The sequence below is a fragment of the Eleutherodactylus coqui genome, chromosome 10 (genome assembly GCF_035609145.1).
Source record: "Eleutherodactylus coqui strain aEleCoq1 chromosome 10, aEleCoq1.hap1, whole genome shotgun sequence".
NCBI classification, from domain to species: domain Eukaryota; kingdom Metazoa; phylum Chordata; class Amphibia; order Anura; family Eleutherodactylidae; genus Eleutherodactylus; species Eleutherodactylus coqui.
In genome coordinates, this window is record NC_089846.1 from 92232451 (window position 1) to 92255671 (window position 23221).

The 23221-nt window shown below is 45.5% G+C and overlaps 1 protein-coding gene across 2 annotated transcripts in view; it reads left to right on the forward strand.

Moving 5' to 3' along the window:
- CHM (CHM Rab escort protein) overlaps positions 1 to 22281 on the forward strand; it is a 98792-nt gene extending 76511 nt beyond the window's left edge. Inside the window, exons 11-15 of one of the 2 annotated variants that reach the window (XM_066581464.1) lie at positions 559 to 622; positions 1927 to 2023; positions 11898 to 12008; positions 20397 to 20560; positions 21926 to 22281. In XM_066581464.1, coding sequence (XP_066437561.1) covers positions 559 to 622; positions 1927 to 2023; positions 11898 to 12008; positions 20397 to 20560; positions 21926 to 22111 — 622 coding nt within the window. In that variant the 3' untranslated portion in view covers positions 22112 to 22281. The remainder of the gene's footprint in view (positions 1 to 558; positions 623 to 1926; positions 2024 to 11897; positions 12009 to 20396; positions 20561 to 21925) is intronic. The other variant, XM_066581466.1, reaches the window with a different exon arrangement.
- The last annotated feature ends 940 nt before the right edge of the window (positions 22282 to 23221 follow it).

Sequence of the window (23221 nt, forward strand, 5' to 3'; positions counted from 1 at the left end):
AAAATGATACTCTATGTAGGAAATTAGATTGTAAGCTCCTGAGGTCAGGGATGATGGGAGTGATACACTATGTGGGAGATCATATTGTGAGCTCCTGGGGCCAGGGATAATGAGGGTAATACACTATGTGGGGGATTAGATTGTGAGCTCCTGGGGTCAGGGATGATGAGAGTAATACACTATGTAGGAAATTAGATTGTGAACTTCTGGGGCCAGGGATGATGGAAGTGATACAAATATGATGAGATGGAAAGGTAAGATTGTGAGTTCTTGAGGTAAGAGGTCATGGGAGTGCCAAATTGTATACAAGATAGGTTAGATTGTGAGCTCCTGGGGTCAGGGATAATGGAAATGATACATTATGTAGGAGATTAGATTGTGAGCTCCTGGGTTCAGGGATTATGGGAGTGATACACTATGTGGGAGATTAGATTGTGAGCTCCTGGGGTCAGGGATGATGGGAGTGATGCATTGTGTGAGACAGGGATGATGGGGGATGGGAAAGTAGGGGGTTAAGAACAAGAAATAAAGCTTTACAAGTAATTCTCTCGCCTCCAGACAGATTTCCCGAGCGATTCTCATCAGCGACCGCTCTGTCTTGAGGTCGGATACAGACCAAGAGGTAGGTGGCGTTTACGTGTTTTATCAGTGCAGCGCTCTGTCCCCCGTGGCCCCCCTTGCCATTATCCCGCCTCATTGTATATTATATTACTCTGCAGCGGTGCATAAATGTGCGTGGAGTGAAAGCGGCGCGGTAGAATTCTGAACTTCTTCTGTACTTCTCAAGGAGACACCAGATGGTCTAAACTTTCGACTTGAGTTGTGACGACGTCTGAGATTTAATTGGCACCAAATCTGCAGTAAATATTAGTAAATAATTGAGAATAATTTAGTGAGCCTGTCAGCGTACGCAGAAAATAAAGCACCGCCGCCGTCTACTGCGAATTCTAAACCCGGTTATAAAATGATTGTTTTCTATCATTATAACCATTGTCAGGAAAAGTGGATCTGAATTGTTCTAAATCCATCAAATGAGAAATCTGTTCTGCTGGCAGCAAACCAGAATAGGATGTCTCTGCGGATAACGCACAGGATGCCGTAGTCATATACATAATATCTATCTAGGGGCTCATTCACATCTGCAGCAGAGACTCCAGCAGCGATCCCAGATGAAGTAGCGCAGCGTGCAGCGCTATGTCTGGTGGGAGGCCGGCAGCCGCAGTATATTAGTGCAGCGCTATGTCTGGTGGGAGGCCGGCAGCCGCAGTGTATTAGTGCAGCGCTATGTCTGGTGGGAGGCCGGCAGCCGCAGTGTATTAGTGCAGCGCTATGTCTGGTGGGAGGCCGGCAGCCACAGTATATTAGTGCAGCGGTATGTCTGGTGGGAGGCCGGCAGCCGCAGTATATTAGTGCAGCGCTATGTCTGGTGGGAGGCCGGCAGCCGCAGTGTATTAGTGCAGCGCTATGTCTGGTGGGAGGCCGGCAGCCGCAGTGTATTAGTGCAGCGCTATGTCTGGTGGGAGGCCGGCAGCCACAGTGTATTAGTGCAGCGCTATGTCTGGTGGGAGGCTGGCAGCCGCAGTGTATTAGTGCAGCGCTATGTCTGGTGGGAGGCCGGCAACCGCAGTATATTAGTGCAGCGCTATGGTGGGAGGCCGCGCGTCTCTGTCTGCGCGCGTCTCTGTCTGCGCGCGTCTCTGTCTGCGCGCGCCTCTGTCTGCGCGCGCCTCTGTCTGCGCGCGTCTCTGTCTGCGCGCGCCTCTGTCTGCGCGCGCCTCTGTCTGCGCGCGCCTCTGTCTGCGCGCGCCTCTGTCTGCGCGCGCCTCTGTCTGCGCGCGCCTCTGTCTGCGCGTGTGTGTGCGTGTCTCTGTCCTCAGGTAGATGACTTCTCTTTCTGGTGACTGTTGTTTTCTGTTCCTTGTGTAGATCTCCATACTGACGGTTTCCCCGGATGATGAGCATCAGCCCGCCGTGCAGCTGACTGAGCTCTGCTCCTCCACCAACACATGCATGAAACACACGTGTAAGTAGTAACCTCTACCTTTATACTCTCCGCATGGCGGGCCGGTCCAGCGCACGGCTGCCCTGACGCCCCCTGTGCTGCTTCCACCACGGTGCGCCTTGGTACTGTGGCTGCTGTGCCGCCTCTCCCTACATGTTGTGCGATTCATCTCTGAGAGCCTCCATCGACCTCTGACCCTCTTTCAGCTTATTTAAAGCACAATGATTCTTCGCTGGGTCTTCTCTGAGCGCGGCTGCCTTCCCGGAGCGTGTAATTATTGCTCCCCGTCTTCCACTTGTCTCGTCTTTATTGCAGCGTCTCGGAACCTTCCACTTGATCACAAATACAATCCTTAAACAGAAGCTGCGCCCGGCGATGATTGTTCTGCGTGACAATTGCCGCCGCGGTTCGCTCCCCTTCCTTTATAGATGTGACGATGGCATCGTGTACGATAAGGAGATTCTCTTTATTACTCCGGTATCGCTGCGAGGGAACCATCACTTTCAGTGACACTTGATAATGTCTGAATGTAATTGTGGAGAACGCGACGCTTTGTAACCGTAGCCTGCCTTCGGAATCGTTCCGGTGGCGTCCGCCTTTCCCGGCTAATGGCGCATCAACACTAGTTTATTAGCCAGTAATTATCTCCATGCTAGAATCGTTAAGAGGCTAATAAACTGCGTCATCATCTGCAGCCGCACGGACCATTTTCAAGGTCTCTGCTTGCTGTCAGTAAATAGAAATGATCCAGGTTACATTCAGAGTCCGAAAACCCCAGTCTCACTTGTGTAGGATAATGTGGAGTAGATACGGATGTGCAATGCAATGGTTTTTTGCCATTTGTTCTGCATTTTCCTCTGTTTCCCTTTTTCATTCGCACTTCCTCCGTGTTTTTATTAAAATTATGGGAAGATGGAGCAATACCTCTACAGCGCCACCTATTGGATGGCAGCATTCCTGCAGGTCAATGTCAGACTTTTTAAAGAAAGTTTGTCACCTAATTTTTGGGCTACAAGCAGAATATTCTGATGTTTTAAAGGAATCCATTGCCACCGTTGTTTGTTTTCCGTGTGTCTCCACACTCCAGATATTACATGTTAAGTTTGTCACGCACCATATGCAAATTGATGGTGGACCATCCCATGGGCAGTCCAGGTTCTTCCCCTGCCTGTCATTACAAAAACTGCTGCATGCCTTGCTTACTGATGTCTGCAACTCCGCCTGCTGCAGACATCATTCGGCGCACTGGGGCTGCACTTAGCAGTCGGGCGCGTGTGATGTGACGACTCCTTGGTCCGCGGTGACGCCATGCGCTGCTGGAAACACATTAATGGTGGATCGCATTACGTTTTCAGCAGGCTGGGGATTTTGCACTCTGAATCTAACTTGGATCATTTCCATTTACTGACAGCAAGCAGAGATCTTTAAACGGTCCGTGCCGCTGCAGATGATGACGCAGGTTATTGGCATTATAAGCCTCTTCACATTTCTTGCATGGAGATAATTACAGGTTAATAAACTAGTGTTGATGCGCCATTAGCCGAGAAAGGCGGTCACCGCCAGAACGATTCTGAAAGCAGAATACCGATATATCTGACGTTGACGTGCAAGACTTCTGCCTTCCAATAGGCGGCGCTGTAGAGTTATTGTTCCATTTGCACACCTAACCAAACCATTAACTTACTGCACAGTGGTGAGGGGCGAAAACCTCCGAATAGTCAGTCTGTGTATCATTTACACTTTCCTTCCGGAGTAGACTGTGGCTTTGGCTCATATTGCCGGTCATCGATACAAGGTCTGACGTTGACTTACAGGAATACCGCCTTCCAGTAGGTGGCGCTGTACAGGCATTGTCTTTACTGGACGCTCTAAGGAGAAACCATACCCTCCTGACCTAAGTAATGTAGTAGAAACATGGATGAAAAAGCCCGAAACTAGAGTTTTAAAAATTTTTTTAGATTTAAAAAACGTCTCCCCGTACGCGTCCTTTGTTGCTTCTTGGAATAAATAAAACATCAAGCGCACAAATAAAAGTGCGTATAAAAAAACCTGAAATCATTAAAATTAAGGAGGTCATACTGGACTGTCAGGATCCTGGCTGACAGTAAGGACTCGCTCACATGGGTGTATTTTCGGTCCGCATTACGCGTTACACGGACAGCATGGAACGCCGTTGTTTCGCACTGGTGTAGTCTGACCTTCGTTTTTGATTTGCAGGAAAAAAAAACATTAGTGTGACCGATTTCCTCGTATTCTGGACCAAAATTTCACATTCAGGTCCATGGAAGTGTTAAAAAAAAACAAAACCCACAGTGAAGGTTCGCCTTACTTGCGCAATCGCTGCTTTTTCGACCCCTGAAGCCAGGGACAGTGTAAACACAAAGTGACATCAATTGATCCTTTTTTTTTTTGCGCATATGGAAAACGCACTGTATATGCTCGAAAAAACCCAAACCTACGCACCGAGTACGAACATATACATGCAGTTATAACGCTGCGTATTTCAGGTACCAAATTTGCATACACCCGAGCCTTAAAGAATGGGAAAAAGTAGCAAAATAGCCATGGCTTACCTATTAACCCCCCCCCCCCCCCGCTCCTTCAGCACTGCTGCCCCAGTTTTAGGCCGGTCTCTCACAACCACATTTGAATTGCAGATTCTGCGGTTGGCGTCCGCACGAACAATATGTGGTAAAACGCGGGCATTGAAAAGCATGCATTTAAAAAAAAAATTTACCGCTCGTGGTAACAAGTTGCGGATTCCACGAGAAGGAGAATCGCAGCATGCTCTACTTTACTGCGGAATCCGCACGGACGCCCTTTATTGATGCCAATGCAGGCATGCGACCCGCAGCCCATACGCAATCCAATAAAAAACAAAACCCCGTACTGCGCATGACTGCCTGCTCGCACGTCTCCGCTTTCATGCGCAATAATTGCCATACGCAGGGTCAACGGCCAGGGGTCCCAGATGGAATCTGCTGCGGGCCTGTAACATGCGGAATCCGACCCAGTCGTGTGAGTCCAGCCTTACAGACATGGCATCACATATATCATTCACATGACCGCTGCAGCCAATCGCTTGCCTCATGGTGCTGCCATGTATGGCACGGGACCGCTGCGCCCAGCAGTTGGCTACCAGTGTGAATAACCTGCATAATAGCAGGGCTGGAGAGGCGGTGGATTTAACGGGTAAAGTGACAGATATTTTGGACCATTTTCTACCAATAGGCAGGTTTCCAACAATCCCGGATAAACCCTTTTAAATACAGACCTGTAATCTGCAGCCTTTAGTCCTGTTCACAGCTGAGGGTCTGTTACATTTGTATCTAGTCTACACAATCCTCTGTGAGCTAAAACCCCTGGAGTCCAGATTGATACATTGTAACAAGTTATTGGGACAGAAGAGAGATTTGTGTGATGTATAGGGAAAGGGACCCTGTCATCACATGGAGCCCCATAACCTACTGTATGGGGTTTACAAAATGATGGAACGGCGAGGGATGTCCCCGGCGCACTCTTCCAGCGGAGTAAAGGCACGTCTGCGGCTTCTTTCTTTTTGCACATGCACTACCCATAAAGATGAGTGGGAGATGCGTGTGAAGGAGGAGTCAAACTGTCGGCGTGGGGGGCACAGCGCTGGAACGGGGCGCCTGGTGAGTTTCAAACTTCCCTCCCCGGATTTCCATCAGTTTATGGGGCTGAGGCATGATGATACTGTCCCTTTAAACCCATGTTTTATACACTGGGCTAAGTACAGGGGACCCCGGAGTGAAGTGCGACAAATGCATTACCCTTTTGGCAACATCTGATGTACACTATGTCGGATGTGCCCAAGGTTTGAATGGAGCAGGCTTGGGAGCTCAGCCTGTCCATACATGGTGGGTGTCAGCTGACATGTGGCCAAGATCAGAGATAACTCCCATCTTGGCCGTTAACCTTTTAGTTGCTGTGGTTAGCCATGTTCGCATCATTTAAATGGCCTGACAGAGGGAGGGGGCTCCCTATTTCCCCTAAACGACACCCTCCCTCCCACCACGACAAGATCGCAATGTGCTGTTAAGTTGCCATGGCAGCCTGTGACCTTCTCAAGGGCGACCCCCCCCTCCCTTTAGGGTAAGTCCTGCCCACGTTTAGAAAAGCGTTAAGTCGAACCCTAAAAGTCACAAATTTTCACAAATACAACTTGCACAACAATGTGCTACTTTTTCCCCCCATGTGCTCAGTGACTTCACCTCATTTGACCTTCAGTTTTTTGTCCCTGCGGTTTCCATTCCCCACGAGCCGGCGCCTCCTGTTACACCTCCGTCCCCCTCCTGATCTTTATATACCCGTTTGGGTCTCTTAACAGAAGCAAATTGTCCTACAGAGTATTTTCTGGGGACGGGCCGTGCGCCCCATAAATCCTGGCATCGTGTTTTCACTTCATTACGAGTAAATGAGATCTGAGTGAGCGATCTCCCCCTTCAAACAATTGCTTAAGATAAATATACAAATCTCTCTCGCCTTTGATCATCTGCCGGAATGACAGTCTCATAATCGGCATCGCCAGCTGACCGGAACCGAAGTCGTTCGCTCGGGCCCCTGGCAAAAAAAATTCCTGCGCTAATGATGGAATCGCGTAGAAAAGCTCATCGCTCTTCCTCCCCGGAGAATTACCTGAAGACAAATGCTGGCAGGCGCTGTAACTAATGCCACTCCACCTGAGTAAATCAAACATAATCAGGAGACGCGCTGATGAGGTTTTATGAGTCCGTCAGACCCGAAATGACATGATAAAGGCGATATTGAAATTAAACGGCGGCAGATTTGATGATTTTATAACCGACTGGAGCAAAAATCTATAAAACCTATTTTAAATCAATTAGTCTTTGCCTTAATGTTTCCCTTCTTAACGACGTGTTCCTCATCTGCTAAGTAGTGTGATTAAAAGATACCAAGGATTCAGCCCTACCAGTGGGGGGGGGGGGGTTATGAAATTTAAAGGGAAAGCTGGGTGATGAGCAGTATGGACACCTGGCTTTTCCAGGCTCCTGATTGGGGCATCTGATTACTGAGGCACAGCAATGGAAGCGAGGAGTGGATCCCTGCGCAACAAGTCTGGGAAAGCTGGATAGTTGGCATATCGGTTGGCACACAGCTTTCTAAGACTCGTTGCACAGGGATTTACTCCTTGCTTCCAAGCACTGCTGATATTTCCTCTAAGGTGGTTACTCAGCTTTTCAGATCCTGAATGGTAAATCTACCCACATATGCAGTGATAGAGAAGTGAGGGGGCATTCACATGGCTGATGCCATATCGCACTTGCAACACCTGCGGTTTGTGTTGTGAGTGCAATGCGTTTTGCATGAAGAATGTAACGCTCCAACATGTGACTTTGATGTGCAAATCACGGTTCAATAATGTAAATAAAAAAGTTGCATCGCAATCGCATACCAAGTGCAGCAACATATAAGTGCCATGTGATTTTTGACAACTTCCATAGCAAGTAGCTATTTTTTTTTTTTAAAGCAAAATCACCAAGGACTAGGACCTGCAGTGACTGTCAGTCCAAGAAAAAAATCGATCAATTTAATTAAAAGTCATTTCTATGGTTCAGATGTCGTGTGTGACAGTCGGCTGTGTCAATGCACGCTAAGTAACATGTTTGTAGTAAATGTTCTGGGCAAGAGGGCATGAAATGTAATATGCTTACTTATAGATTGAGGTGGGAAGGGAGGATATTGTCAGAATGATTCCTGACCCCTTTTGGTGGTGAGTTGTTTCCATCCACTTGAACCCCTTTCACTGGATGGTTTTCCTCCATCGTGCCCTTCTTGATATACTCTACTCTCCACACTGTTACACAAGAAACCCCCCCCACGGTTGGTGGTGAGGCTCGGCTAGTCTAACACCGATGAGCAGGGCTCGTTGGAAGTCCCTCTGATCGCTGGATTTTCCCATCTAATGTGAATTAGACGCGGTACAACAGGGTACTAGAGCCTCCATGCCCGCTCGTATCACATCTTGTATCCAAGCTAGAGGCGGTACAACAGGGTACTAGAGCCTCCATGCCTGCCTGTATCACATCGTGTATCCAATCTAGAGGCGGTACAACAGGGTATTAACCCCTTCATGACATGGCCTATTTTGGGCTTAAAGGGGTTGTCCCGCGAAACAAAGTGGGTCTATACACTTCTGTATGGCCATATTAATGCACTTTGTAATGTACATTGTGCATTAATTATGAGCCATACAGAAGTTATAAGAAGTTATTCACTTACCTGCTCCGTTGCTAGCGTCCTCGTTTCCATGGAGCCGTCTAATTTTCAGCGTCTAATCGCCAAATTAGACGCCCTTGCGCAGTCCGGGTCTTCTTCTTTTCTCAATGGGGCTCCGTGTAGCTCCGCCCCGTCACGTGCCGATTCCAGCCAATCAGGAGGCTGGAATCGGCAATGGACCGCACAGAAGCCCTGCGGTCCACCGAGGGAGAAGATCCCGGCGGCCATCTTCAGCAGGTAAGTAAGAAGTCACCGGAGCGCGGGGATTAAGGTAAGCGCTGTGCGGTGTTCTTGTTTAACCCCTGCATCGGGGTTGTCTCGCGCCGAACGGGGGGGCTGTTGAAAAAAAAAAAAAAACCGTTTCGGCGCGGGACAACCCCTTTAAGGACGCAACAATTTTTGGCGGATTTTCTTCTCTGTTTATCAAAAGTCATAACTTTTTTTATTTTTCCGTCGACGCGGCCGTGTGAGGGTTTGTTTTTTGCGTGGCGAACTGTAGTTTTTATCAGTGCCACTTTTGGGTACATAGACTATATTGTAAAACTTATTTTTTTTTTCTTAATGATAACAGAGAGAGAAAACGCATCAATTCTGCCATAGATTTATATTTTTTTGCAGAGTTAATCATGCAGCATAAATGAGACATTCCATTTTTTCTGCGGACCGGTACGGTTACAACGATACCAAAATTCTTCCATTTTTTTAGGTTTTCCCACTTTTCTGCAATAAAAACCCTTTTTTTTGGAAATCTTTTTTCTATTCTAAATTGCTGCATTCAAAGTCCTGTAACTTTTTTATTTTTCGATGTACGGAGCTCTATGAGGGCTTATTTTTTGCGAGACGAGCTTTAGTTTTTACTGGTACCATTTTGGGGTACATACAGCTTTTTTGATCACTTTTATTGCGTTTTTAGTGAGGCAAAATGCTAAAAATTAGCATTTTGCCTCAGTTTTTTAGCGTTTTTTTAGCGTTTTTTCCCGTGCACAGTCAAAAGCATGTGCAACTTATTGTACGCATCGTTACGGACGCGACAATACCAAATATGTGGGGTTTAAATTTTTTTTTACATTTTTTTTATGCTAATCTGAGAAAAAGCATAAAAAAATGTTTTTTTTACTCTTTTTTTTTTACATTTTTTTTAATTCATTTTTTTAATACTTGTTTTTTTTACACTGTTTGTGTCCCTCTGAGGGACTTTAACCACTGCCCTGATGATCGCTGTCATAAGGCATGGCAGAGCTACTGCTCTGCCATGCCTTATCGCTTATACAGCGATCAAAGCCATAGGCAATACAGGACGCCAGTGTCTGGCCATGGTGACAGGCCGGGCTCTCGCGATGACATCGCGAGCTCTGGCCAGAGACACAGAGGGAGTCCGCTCCCTCTGTGAACTCTTTCCCTTCTACTTAGATCGCGGCAGGGAAGGGGTTAACAGCGGGGGGCGCATCTCCGATGCCCCCCCGCTGTTGCAGCAGGACGCCGGCTGTGATTGACAGCCGGCTCCCGCTGCGGGATAGCGCGGGATCATATGTGATCCCGCGCTATCTCCAGGACGTAAGTTTATGTCCTGTTGCGGGAAGTACCAGGCTGCCAGGACGTAAACTTACGCCCTGCAGCGGGAACGGGTTAAAACCTCCATGCCCCCCGTATCACATCTGGTATCCAAGACAGAGGCGGTACAACAGGGTACTAGAGCCTATATGCCCTACCAAGAAACATCTTGTATCCAAGCTAGAGGCGGTACAACCGGCTATTCGAACCTCCATGCCCCTTGTATCCAAGCTAGAGGTGGTACAACAGGTACTAGAGCCTCCATGCCCACGCGTATAACATCTTGTATCCAAGCTAGAGACTGTACAACAGGGTACTAAAGCCTCCATGCCCGCCTGTATCACATCTTTTATCCAAGCTAGAGGCGGTACAATAGGGTACTAAAGCCTCCATGCCCGCCCGTATTGCGTCTTGTATCCAAGCTAGAGGCAGTACAACAGTGTGCTAGAGCCTCCATGCCCACCTGTATCACATCTTGTATCCAAGCTAGAGGCGGTACAACAGGGTTCTAGAGCCAAGACAAGGGGTCGGTTTTCTGCAATAGATCATTCTTTTGCTTTGATATTGTAATCACTTAAGGCCATCCAGCGAGAATCTTACCTCTCACTGTAAATGTACCCCCGACTGAATCACAAACGAGTATATGTTCGCTACCCGCTCGTCCTTTATTCTGCATTCCCTTATGAACTGCTTAATGTGAATGGCGGTTGGGGGGCTGGAACGATCCCGGCCCGCTCTGTCTCTATTCACTAGTGATGATTGTCCTGTGAAAAGCACCATTACTTCTATCAACATTACAAATGTAGAAAGTTTCATTCTGTTCCTACAACTCCTTCTATGCAGGGATTGGTGCTGACCGTGGCTGCATCTTACCTGATACTTTGTATCACAAGAGAGAAAATGTAACAGACTATCAGGGAAGTGGCAGGATTATTCAGACTGGATGTCATTGCAGCAAACGCTCAGCTGTGAGACGTGAGGGGTTTTCAGCACTAGATGGAGGGATAAGAGCTCGTTGACTGTGAGCCGTCGGAGCAGGTTACACCCCAGTTTTCCTTGAGTACATCTATTTTATGATAACTGGAGGATTGGCATTTACTGAGGATATTAGGCAGAAATACTATTTGCATCCAAACAGCGTGGGTCTCGTCCCCGCAGCGGAGCACAGAGCCGCTCCTCCGCGATGGATCCCTTCACCTCCCTCTGGAGGATTGAGTCTTTCTTCTTTTCATCTCATTGTTCCATTGTTGCCGCCTTTTGGGTAAAAGAAAAAAGTTTAGTAAATAATTAGAGCCAATTTCATTAAGGTAAAAATGACTGTGTCTCTCCATTTTCGGGCGCGCTCTGGTTGCGCGGCCGGCTCCGTGTGTCAGTGGGCGAGATAATTGTCAGGCTGCAGACTACATAGGCCCCACTGTTTTAAGCTGTGATCGGATTACCGCACCAAACCAGATGAGACTAATTATTATTAAACATGAAAAGGAGATTGTACCTCGTTAGGACTTTGATCTCCGGCGATAAAGGAAAAAAATCCAGTTCATTAAAAGTTTATGGAAGTTGTATACCAAAGTCTTTGGAGACTTAAAGTGTCCTTTGATTGCCAATGGGCATCAGACAGTCCCTTTGTAGAACCAAATGATGTTTGTATTTGTCGGCCGTCGCGTCTATTAATTACGCCCGCTTTGTGCGCACCGTTCCTCTCAGTATTGTTGCCTTAATGAGGAAACACAACAAGCATGATGGGAAAACAACCCCCAAAACTTGAACTTCATTCATTTCCAGCAATTTTTCTGGGGTGTTTTTGTTTTCTTTTGTAGAACTACAAGGCACAGCATGGCATTTGTACATCATTTGTCTCCGGTACAAGCCATAACTACAGCAATGGCAATCCATTGTTTGATAGATGGTGATTTATGGACGGACATCCCCAGTAGAATGGACTGCCCCTTTAAGAATATGTTGCTTGATACGGTTGGCACCAATGTATCAGAGCTCAGATTGTGAACGCACGTTCCGCTTTGATAAATATCGTTTACTGTTTGTGTAGTTAATTTCATGACCTAATTAAATGTCTGATTTACAGATCTCGTCCATCTCATATGTCCATCCACTAAGACGACCGCACGGGAAGATCTGGAACCGGTGGTGAAGAAGCTGTTTACACTTGACTCGGAGGAAGGTCAGGAGTGGAGTTGTAAGTCACTGGTCACAACTGACCATCTCAGCATTAATAACCACACCCACTAAGTACCTTCAGCAACCTGCACTTATGGCCACACCCACTGAACACTGGCCACACCCACAAATTCTATAATGTACCCATTTACAATATACCTATAACCACACCCTCTGATCGTTGACCATACCCATCAGCCCTATACTGTGGCTATTATGTGTCTAACTAAACCCATTGTGTATTGGCCACACCCACTGATCATTGACCATACCCATCAGCCCTATATGTGTCTGCCATATACTTCCAACTGAACCCATCTTTTATTGGGCACACCCATGACCAATTCTGTTTCATCTGCATTAAGTATCTTCCATATACCTGTAACTACACCCACCAATCCTGTACTGTATGTATTAAGTATCTAACATATACCTGTAACCAAACCTCTTCATTGACCACACCCACCGATTTTGTTTTAGTCATTTTTTTCCATGTACTTGTAACCACACCCACTATTCATAGGCCACACCCACCAGTTATACTAAACCCTATATGTATCTATCATGTACCTGTAATTACACCCACTTATTACTGGCCACACCCATCAATCATATATTGTGCCCGTTAAATATCTAACATATACCTGTAACCACACCCACTGTTCCTATTCCCACCAATCCTATACTATATCCATTATGCTGTATCTAATATATACCTGTAACCAAGTCCGTTGTTCATTAGGCACACCCACCACCAATTCTGTGTCATCCACATTAAGTATCCATGTATTTGTAACCACACCCACAATCTTAGATCATATCCATTAAGCATGATGTCACTCTGTGACGTCACTCGCTCGTTCAAGCAATAATCGGCTCATCTATAAGGACCCCAATAACCACACTAACTAATACTTGGTCGCCCCTACCAATTACCCTATAACCCCTAATCCTTTTCCACGCCCACGAATTCCAATGACCAGACACAAGAATCTTCCATGCAGCGATTTCTGTTCCATTCTCTATCACACTGCAGACAAGGTGGATGGTTTATAATGTCAGCAGCAGCCGGTCAGCCATGATGTATCAGCTCCTTTCTTTCCTCCAACCTCAGTAAGCATCCCCCAGAGCCCCCGGCTTCTCACTCGGCCATTTTTTTCTTTTAAGTTGGCGAGGAGGCAGTGGTCGTATTTTAATTAAAATGTCAGAACAAATACTGCGGGAGTCGTGGAGAATGAATCAGCAGATAGAGCGAGCAGCGGCCCATGGCAGGTCAGCCAGACAAAGTCACCTGCACCAAAGAAATTCATTCATTTTCCTGCTTAGCGAGTCGCCGGAACTTTCCAGCATTACCAACTTTTTCAGATTCTTTTTTTCTTCTGAACAGCGTTTTGCATTTTATCAAGAGACCATTTGTTCACAGGCTGTTGGATTTAATTAGCATTTTAAACGATTCCCTAACCTTACAAAATACATGATAAAAGGCGCGCTAATGACATTCCCGCTAAAGTTATTCTGACTTATTGGCCGTGCTGACTTTTTTTTTTTTCTTTTCCCCTGTAATAAGATATTCACTAAATTAAACTAAAACATTCTCTTAGAAATGTCATCTAAAGCTCAAGAAATGTACAGTAAATCTAAGTACAGTAAAAGTTCAGTAAATCTGTATCGATTAGTCCAGACGTCTTAACTCCTTTGCGATGATTGACAATAAATTTATGTCGCTGCTGCCTGGACTCTGTGCAGCAGCAATGTAAATTTATGTCAGCTACTCCACCAGCAATCGTGGACCCCCACAGCGGTAAAGCAGCCAAGACAGGCTGTTATTTAACAGCCTGTTTAGGTGCAGTCATTGGGACTTGATTGGTTCAGATCCTGATGATGTCATCAGTGACAGATAGTCACAGTGCCGACCGGGAAAGTTTGTATACTACAGACTTTCCTGGCATGTCAGCGCTGCATCAACCTCTTCCCCTTCTTTCCTCCCCTTGCCTATCAATGTGTACTCACAGGAGGGAGGAGGAGAACATAATGTGTAAAGCACCAGACATTAACCCCTTCTATTACAGTCACCTATGCTATAGACCAAAATCGGTGTCAAAATCCACAACATTTGATGCGAATCCACAGCCCATTTCCCCCTTTCACATGTAGGGGTGAAGTCTGTTTATGTAAATTTATGTAAAAATCTATGTTAAAATCCGCTCTAGTGGCATAATGTGGATTATCTGCAGCGGAAAATCTGTACCAATTCCACTACATGTGAAAATACCCTTACATTAATTAACTACATAAATGAGTTATTCCATCAATGCATCGTCCACATACGACATACATCAGTCATCCAGCTTTATTATACGTGACAAATTATAAATGGAAATTAGAAGCAATATATGTCAACATTTTTAAAATTAATGTTAAATTAGCCTAAAATTGTTCAGAAACGTGCAAAATGTTTCCAATGTGCTTCCAAAGTAACGCAAACGAGTGGCAATATCTATCTGATAATTAGTACAGTATGTATGCGCATTTGTCATATGGAGATTGAAAAAAAGAACAAATTTTTAGAATTTTCCTCAATTTCCATGTTTTTAATAAATTTACACAAATTGTATGGCTCTAGGTTTACCATCTAAATAAAGGACACCGTGTTATAATAAAAACTATGTTTAGGATTACCTGGATGTATAAAACCTGTACAGAGTTATTCTCTCTTAAAGTAACACCTGCCAGATATCCAAAATTTGCCCCGGTGATTGAGGCATAATCAGGCTTGTTCTTCAAGAGGTTAAAGGGGCGGTCTGGAGAGAAAAAGATTAGATTAAAATCTGCTCGGCTCTGTTTAAAGACATAAAAAAACCTAATCGCCTAACTAACCCAATCCCCGCAGCTCACATTCCGATGGTGCCAAGCCCACTGCTGCCCTCTTCTGACAGCTCCAGCAATGACATCCCATGGCAGGGATATGTGACCTCTGCAGGCAATTGGCGGCTGATCCGGCTTTACATACAGGCTGTAGTTGGCTGCAGCAGTCACATGCCCAATGATAGCAGGTAGAGTAGGAACTGCGGGTGATTGAGAATTATGGCTACTTTTTTTTTTTGTCAAATAGGTTAACTTTTTATTGCCCAGACTGCCCCTTTTAATAGTCGGGCATGAATATGAGTTCCAATAGAGGTTGGAATTTATGTAAAGGGATGAAAATCTCTGTACAGCGCTATGGAACATGTATGTGCTAGCTAAATGAATCCACTAAATAAATGTGACAGGGTTTTATCTGATAGTCTGACGCTTGGGTTCCTCGGGGGCGGGGACAAAGCATCATTAGTATAGAGGGGTCATTAGTCTCCCATCTGCGGAGTGCTGTGGCACCACTCAAGTGATCCAGAATGGCTGCACCAATTCTCAGACTAACTGATGCACACTGGACATTGCTAGTTGATCAGTCGTCTAGGACTTGGCCCTGATTGGCCAGCTTATGTGATAACCTCTGGCCAATCCAAAAAGCAGCATGCACTAGCTGATTACCAATGCACAGTGTGCACAGAGTAGCAGCAGGGGGGCTGTGGCCACCTTGGATCCTCAGAGTGGGTCCCCAGGATTGGTGGTTGTAGGTGAATAAAGGAGGGCACTAGGTAATATAAATCACCCCCTTCAGTTCCGGAGAGCTGTGACCATAATTTCTTCTCTGTGGAAGAGTGTTGTGGGAATACACTGTGACCTGTCACAGCTTACCTCCTCCACTCCCTGCACCTCACCTATTGTGCATGGTGGATTCTATGTTATTCATATATAGGTGTCACCTTTAATCACATCCCTTTAAGTATTAGTTTTCTGGGGGGAGTTGGGTGTTAGTAATCATGTATTGCATCATCTTTTCCCCAATTGAACCCTTCAAGTACTCTTCTGAGGCTCTGAGCTGTGGCATCGCCCGTTATGTGCCCTGCCATCCGTTACATCTTCAGTCTTCGTTGTTCTCCCGTTACACAATGTTCTCCTCCGGACTCTGCGTTGTCAGCGTGGGGAAAGAAAGCAATTATCATATGAAGGAATGACACTTAATAAACAGGTAGCAGGATCAGCGAGCGCCGCGCACACGGCGGTCGGCACCACGAGACGTTGGTACGGCGGAGCCTTTCATCTGCGTAGTGGAATCCATTAGCCTCCAGTGCCCCCCTCGTCATGTTTATTGCCGTACCCTGACATTTCTATTAATGACTTCTGTGACATTTTAGCTTGACACCGCGGCGCCGGCTTTACATCCCCGTAATAATACTAAACACATTTAATCCAGTTTTGTCGGATGCTGTAAAACATGTAATTGTATAAATTGTAGCGTTCCAGCTGACGCCCCGCACTTATGTAGATCCTCTGTAATTTGGGCGGTAAGTGACCACCTCCCCATCATGGTAATAGGAGAGGAGGGCGTAAGGGGCGAAAGCAGCTGCTCCGAAAATTACAATGTATCAGATCTTATAACACTACACCATAAGATGTAACGCAGGACAAGTAATGTATGCACACAGTGACTCCACCAGCAGAATAGTGAGTGCAGCTCTGGGGTATAATACAGGATGGAACTCAGCATCAGTACAGGATAAGTAATGTATGTGCACAGTGACTCCATCAGCAGAATAGTGAGTGCAGCTCTGAAGTATAATACAGGATGTATCTCAGGATCAGTACAGGATAGGTAATGTATGCATACAGTGACCCCACTAGCAGAATAGTGAGTGCAGCTCTGGAGTATAATACAGGATGTAACTCAGGAGCAGTACAGGATAAGTAATGTATGTACACAGTGACTCCATCAGCAGAATAGTGAGTGCAGCTCTGGAGTATAATACTGATGTATCTCAGGGTCAGTACAGGATAAGTAATGTATGTACACAGTGAGTCCACCAGCAGAATAGTGAGTGCAGCTCTGGAGTATAATACGGGATGTAACTCAGGATCAGTACAGGATAAGTAATGTACGTACACAGTGACTCCACCATCACAATAGTGAGTGCAGCTCTGGAGTATAATATAGGGTGTAACTCAGGATCAGTACAGGATAAGTAATGTATGTGCACAGTGACTCCGCCAGCAGAATAGTGAGTGCAGCTCTGCAGTATAATACAGGATGTAACTTAGGATCAGTACAGGATAAGTAATGTATGTACACAGTGACTCCACCAGCAGAGGCGAACAAACACTTGAAAGGAACCTGTTGCTGTCCAAAAACACCATAATCTAAGGGCTCTTTTACACAAGAACGATCATCGCTAATGAGCAGAATCGGAGCTGGACGGGGATTGTTCCTGCCCACCCGCCTCCATTCACAGTAAACAAACTTGTTCAGTCGCTGCATGCATTAACATGGGATGAATATCGTCCCGATTCCTGCGGGTATAATGAAAACAAAAGTTTGGTCCGGTGTTAGTCAGTAGAGCAAAAAGTGATTGTTCCCAGCAAGAGAAACCAAGTAATCTTGTGAATATGATACCTTTTAATGGCTAACAAAAATACATGATCTTACAGCAAGCTTGCGAACCTCTCAGGTTTTTTTAGCCTGAAGAAGAATCTGAGAGGTTCACAAGCTCGCTGTAACATCATGTATTTTTGTTAGCCATTAAAAGCTGGTATATCTACAAGACCACATGGTTTCTCCTGCTGGGAACAATCACAATTCCTGCGGAAGCGTGGAAATTGAACGATAATCATCCCGTGTAAATGGGCCATAACTCCGGCTCCAGCAACTGAGAGTTTGTTGCAGTGTTTCAGTATAGACCTTCTTCTGTAGCAGCACAGACCTGTCATGTCTTGGTCTCCATTGTGAGATCTACACTGATACATTGTATCACGCTTATTAGCCGTGAGAGCAGGGCGAGGTCTGATCGGCTGTTTATAGCCTCTGCATGTAAACAAGATTGTTTCCAGTCTCTGACCGCAAGCAGAAACAATGGAAATGGTGAAGGTAGATTCCTACTAATCCAACATTGGGATTACTTTTGTGAGCCTCAGACTATCAGATTAATGGCCTCTATGAACTTCCAGCATATTCATCTACCGTGCAAACCCCGATACTGCTGTTGTGGCCATCCCTATTGCCTACTACTACTCCCATCATGCTCGGCATCCCCCGCAGCCGGCACATATGTCCAGTACATTCAAAAAAGAATCATCTCGTATTTGATCTCATTAAGCAAATGATTTTTGTGTTTCACCATACAAGAGCAGCAGATTAATATCGGAGGGGCTGCGTTTACTGCAAGGTTTTCTTCTGTGCAGCAGCCGCTTTGATCATGAGACGGTAATTAAACCTCTGGAGCGCAGCGCAAGGTGCGGCCACTCGGGTATTGTTCCGCTCATTAAAGGGGCTGGTCTGTCTTGTGGAAGTGACGCTTCATCAGTGTATAATGGAAAATTCTGTAACTTTCTGATGGACCTAATGTTTTCAATTTTTCACCTTTTTTAATATTTCTGCTTGCTGTCAGTGAAATTAGTTCCCAGAACCTGAAAACCCGTCCTTAACTAAAACTTCTCAAGTAAGAGGGTTTGTTACAGTTGTAACTTCCACTAATTTACCTGGAGCAGGGCAAAAATCACTGCAGTCATTGCAGGCTTTTGGCAGGGACCACTTCATGGAGGACATGCAGAACTGTAGTGAATAGAGAAACCTCCTGAAAACAGGAAGATTTGGGAGATATTTTCCATGTATGGCATCAGCTCTGCAGGGGATCGAAGGGAGGTCAGGCTCTGTTTCATTAATAATCCTGTAGCTAATAATACTGATATCTCCCTGTATGTAATGCTGATGGCGTCACTCTTCTCCCTGTATGTAATGCTGATACGCCACTCTTCTCCATGTGTCTAATACCAATCATGTCACTCTTCTCCCTGTATCTAATGCTGATGACGTCACATTTCTCCCTGTATCTAATACTGATGACACCGCTCTTCTCCCTGTATCTAATGCTGATGACATCGCTCTTCTCCCTGTATCTAATGCTGATGATGTCGCTCTTCTCCCTGTATCTAATGCTGATGATGTCGCTCTTCTCCCTGTATCTAATGCTAATGATGTCGCTCTTCTCCCTGTATCTAATGCTGATGTCACTCTTCTCCCTGTATCTAATGCTGATGATGTCACTCTTCTCCCTGTATCTAATGCTGATGATGTCACTCTTCTCCCTGTATCTAATGCTGATGATGTCACTCTTCTCCCTGTATTTAATGCTGATGATGTCACTCTTCACCCTGTATCTAATGCTGATGATGTCACTTTTCACCCTGTATCTAATGCTGATGATGTCACTCTTCTCCCTGTATCTAATGCTGATGGTCACTCTTCTCCCTGTAGCTAATGCTGATGACGTCACTCTTCACCCTGTAGCTAATGCTGATGACGTCACTCTTCACCCTGTAGCTAATGCTGATGACGTCACTCTTCACCCTGTAGCTAATGCTGATGACGTCACTCTTCACCCTGTAGCTAATGCTGATGACGTCACTCTTCACCCTGTAGCTAATGCTGATGACGTCACTCTTCACCCTGTAGCTAATGCTGATGACGTCACTCTTCACCCTGTAGCTAATGCTGATGACGTCACTCTTCACCCTGTAGCTAATGCTGATGACGTCACTCTTCACCCTGTAGCTAATGCTGATGACGTCACTCTTCACCCTGTAGCTAATGCTGATGACGTCACTCTTCACCCTGTAGCTAATGCTGATGACGTCACTCTTCACCCTGTAGCTAATGCTGATGACGTCACTCTTCACCCTGTAGCTAATGCTGATGACGTCACTCTTCACCCTGTAGCTAATGCTGATGACGTCACTCTTCACCCTGTAGCTAATGCTGATGACGTCACTCTTCACCCTGTAGCTAATGCTGATGACGTCACTCTTCACCCTGTAGCTAATGCTGATGACGTCACTCTTCACCCTGTAGCTAACGCTGATGACGTCACTCTTCACCCTGTAGCTAACGCTGATGACGTCACTCTTCACCCTGTAGCTAACGCTGATGACGTCACTCTTTTTCCCTGTAGCTAACGCTGATGACGTCACTCTTTTTCCCTGTAGCTAACGCTGATGACGTCACTCTTATTCCCTGTAGCTAACGCTGATGTCGTCACTCTTTTCCCTGTAGCTAACGCTGATGTCGTCACTCTTTTCCCTGTATCTAACGCTGATGTCGTCACTCTTTTTCCCTGTATCTAACGCTGATGTCGTCACTCTTTTCCCTGTATCTGATACTGATGATGTCACTTTTTTCCCTGTATCTGATACTGATGATGTCACTTTTTTCCCTGTATCCGATACTGATGATGTCACTCTTTTCCCTGTGTCTGATACTGATGATGTCACTTTTTTCCCTGTATCCAATACTGATGATGTCACTGTTCTTTCCCTGTAGATCAGGACCTGGAGCATGAGAAACCGCAGGTCCTCTGGCTTCTGTACTTTAACATGAGAGACTCATCTGGAATAGAGCGCCAAACATATACGGGACTCCCCTCCAACGTGTTCGTGTGTAGCGGGCCGGACACCTGCCTTGGGTTTGATGGTGCCGTTCAGCAGGTGAGGTCATTATATAGTCCTCCATCCCTGTGCTATAGTGAAGGATGGAGCTACACTGTCTCATGTATCTAATGGAAAAGTAGTAGCTATATACCCTCTACTGTATCTAACTGAAGGTTAGTAGCTACATATCCTAAAAGTGCCAATCCCTGGGGTGGCTGTAACAGTAATGGCTGCCCCCAGCTTTTCCCATTGCAGGTAAAATTGCATAGTAACATAGAGCTTTTTTCAGTCTAACATTCTATGTCCATCCAGTTCAGCCTATTACCACACCAATGCTGATCCAGAGGAAGGCAAAGAAAACTATGAGGTAGAAGCCAATTTTCCCCATTTAAGGTTAAAAAAAAATACATTCCCGCCTCCAATCTGGCAAACGGAATAATCCCCGGAACACCGACCCTTCTGAAGTAATCAGTGATATAACATGTGATAGTGTATCTCTCAAGAAAGGCGTTCAATACCCTTGTATACTCTTTTATCGAATTTGCTATCATCACATCCTCAGGCAGAGAGTTTTTATAGTCTCACCTCTCTTACAGTAAAGAACCCCCTTCTATGTCCGTGTAGAAACCTTCTTTCCTCTAGATGTAGAGAGCGCCCCCTTGTTACTGTCACAGTCCTGGGTATACTAGATGATGGGAGAGAACTCTGTATTTGTCCCCTGACATATTATACATAGTTATTAGAGCGCCCTCTTGTTACAGTCCTGGGTATAAATAGATGATAGGAGAGAACTCTGTATTGTCCCCTGATATATTATACATAGTTATTAGGTCGCCCCTCAGCCTTCCTTTTTCTAAACTAAACAATCCCAATTTTGATAACCTCTCTGGGTGTTGTAGTCCACCCATTCCATTTATTACTTTAGTTTCCCCCTTTGTACCCGCTCAAGCTCTAATGTGTCCTTCTTGTGGACAGTTTTGGTCACCGGTACTCAATACTCCATGTGTGGTCTGACCGGTGACTTGTAAAGAGAAAGAACAACGTTCTCGTCATGCACCCCTAGACCTCTTCTGATGCCCCTCATGATCCTATTTGCCTTGTCAGCAGCTGCCTGACACTGGTTGATCTAGTTAAGCTTACAGGTAACTAAAACCCCCCAGTCCTTTTCCCTGTCAGTGTTCCCCAGTGGTTTCCCATTTAGTGTGTAATGGTGACATGTATTCCCTCTGCCCATGTGCAGAACCTTACATTTATCAGGGTTACACGTCATTTACCACTTTTCTGCCCAAACTTATAACCACCTTGGTCCTCTTGTGCTAATTACTTTACCTAGTTTTACATTAATGGACGCACACAATCGGTGATCACCTGATGATGAAGACGCCTCTGGGATGTCTGTGTCTGAATCTTTGTGTTTTGCAGGCGGAGAACATATTTGGTCAGATGTTTCCTGCTGAGGAGTTCTGTCCTCCGGCTCCTAACCCTGAAGATATCATATATGATGGGGAACCCATACTGCCAGAAGAGCCCAACCCATCAGCGGACCAGACGGAGGAGATGTTACCTGAAAGCACTTCTGATGCTGTGGAGGAACCGCCAACAGAATGACCTCACCGCTATGCCTGGCATCCGCTCCCCCAGCACCATCTACAAGGGCTTCTGCGAATGGCTGCGAGGAGATCCGCTCCACACGTCCTGCTGCTGCGTCTTAAGTTATCTCAAGTGTCAAATGTTTTTATGTCGCTTCTGTCATTAAATTATGTTCAGTTATTCCTGCATTCGCAGCGTGACGACATCCCTCGTACCGTAAGTGAGACCGTTAGGAGGGCAAATCCAAGACTGTTCATATGGAGTGGGCAATGCTGGTCAACAGCAGACATGCTGCCTCCATGAACTGCATGGCACAGTATGCTGAGCTGCTGGTTGTCAGAACCCCTCTGTATAAGACTTACTGTCTATGTGACCGCCTCTCGGACATGATATACAGACTAGTTGTTGGCTGTAATTGTACAGGGTGATTCAAAAGTCAGGGCCACCCAGAGTGTCTTCTGAAGAAAAGAGGTACAAGTAGAACTCTTAGATGGGTAGGGGAAACATTTTGGCACTATGGTGGTGCATGTGCAGCCATCGTGGTGGCACCCATCAAGGATTCAGCCAAGGAAGCTTCAATGATAGGGTGCCATGAAATAGATTTTCGCTTTTTCCTCCATCCCTTTTAAAAAAAAAAAATCATAACTCCTTTATTTATCCATCGATGTCGCTGTATGAGGGCTCGTTTTTTGCGGGATGAGTTGTATTTTTCAATGGTGCTATTTAATGTACCGTATAATGTACTGAAAAACTTTTTAAAAATGGAGTTAAATGAAAAAAACAAACAAATGACATTCCGCCATCTTTCACTGCATCTTGTTTCTACGGTGCATGAACTGCAACAAAAACGACATGATAACTTTATTGTATGGGTCAGTACGATTACTGCAATACCAAACTTGTATAGTTTTTTTTTTTGCTGTACTACTTTTATTTTTTTCAAAGACCTTTTTAATTTTTAAAATTCTTCTCTGCCGCATCTTCTCATAACTTTTTTATTTTTCTCTCGACGTAGTTGTACAAGGGCTCATTTTTTTGTGAGACGTCCTGTAGTTGACGTTGGTACCATTTCAGAATACATACGATTTTTTTGATCGCTTATTGCATTTTTTTTTTTTTTTGGAGACG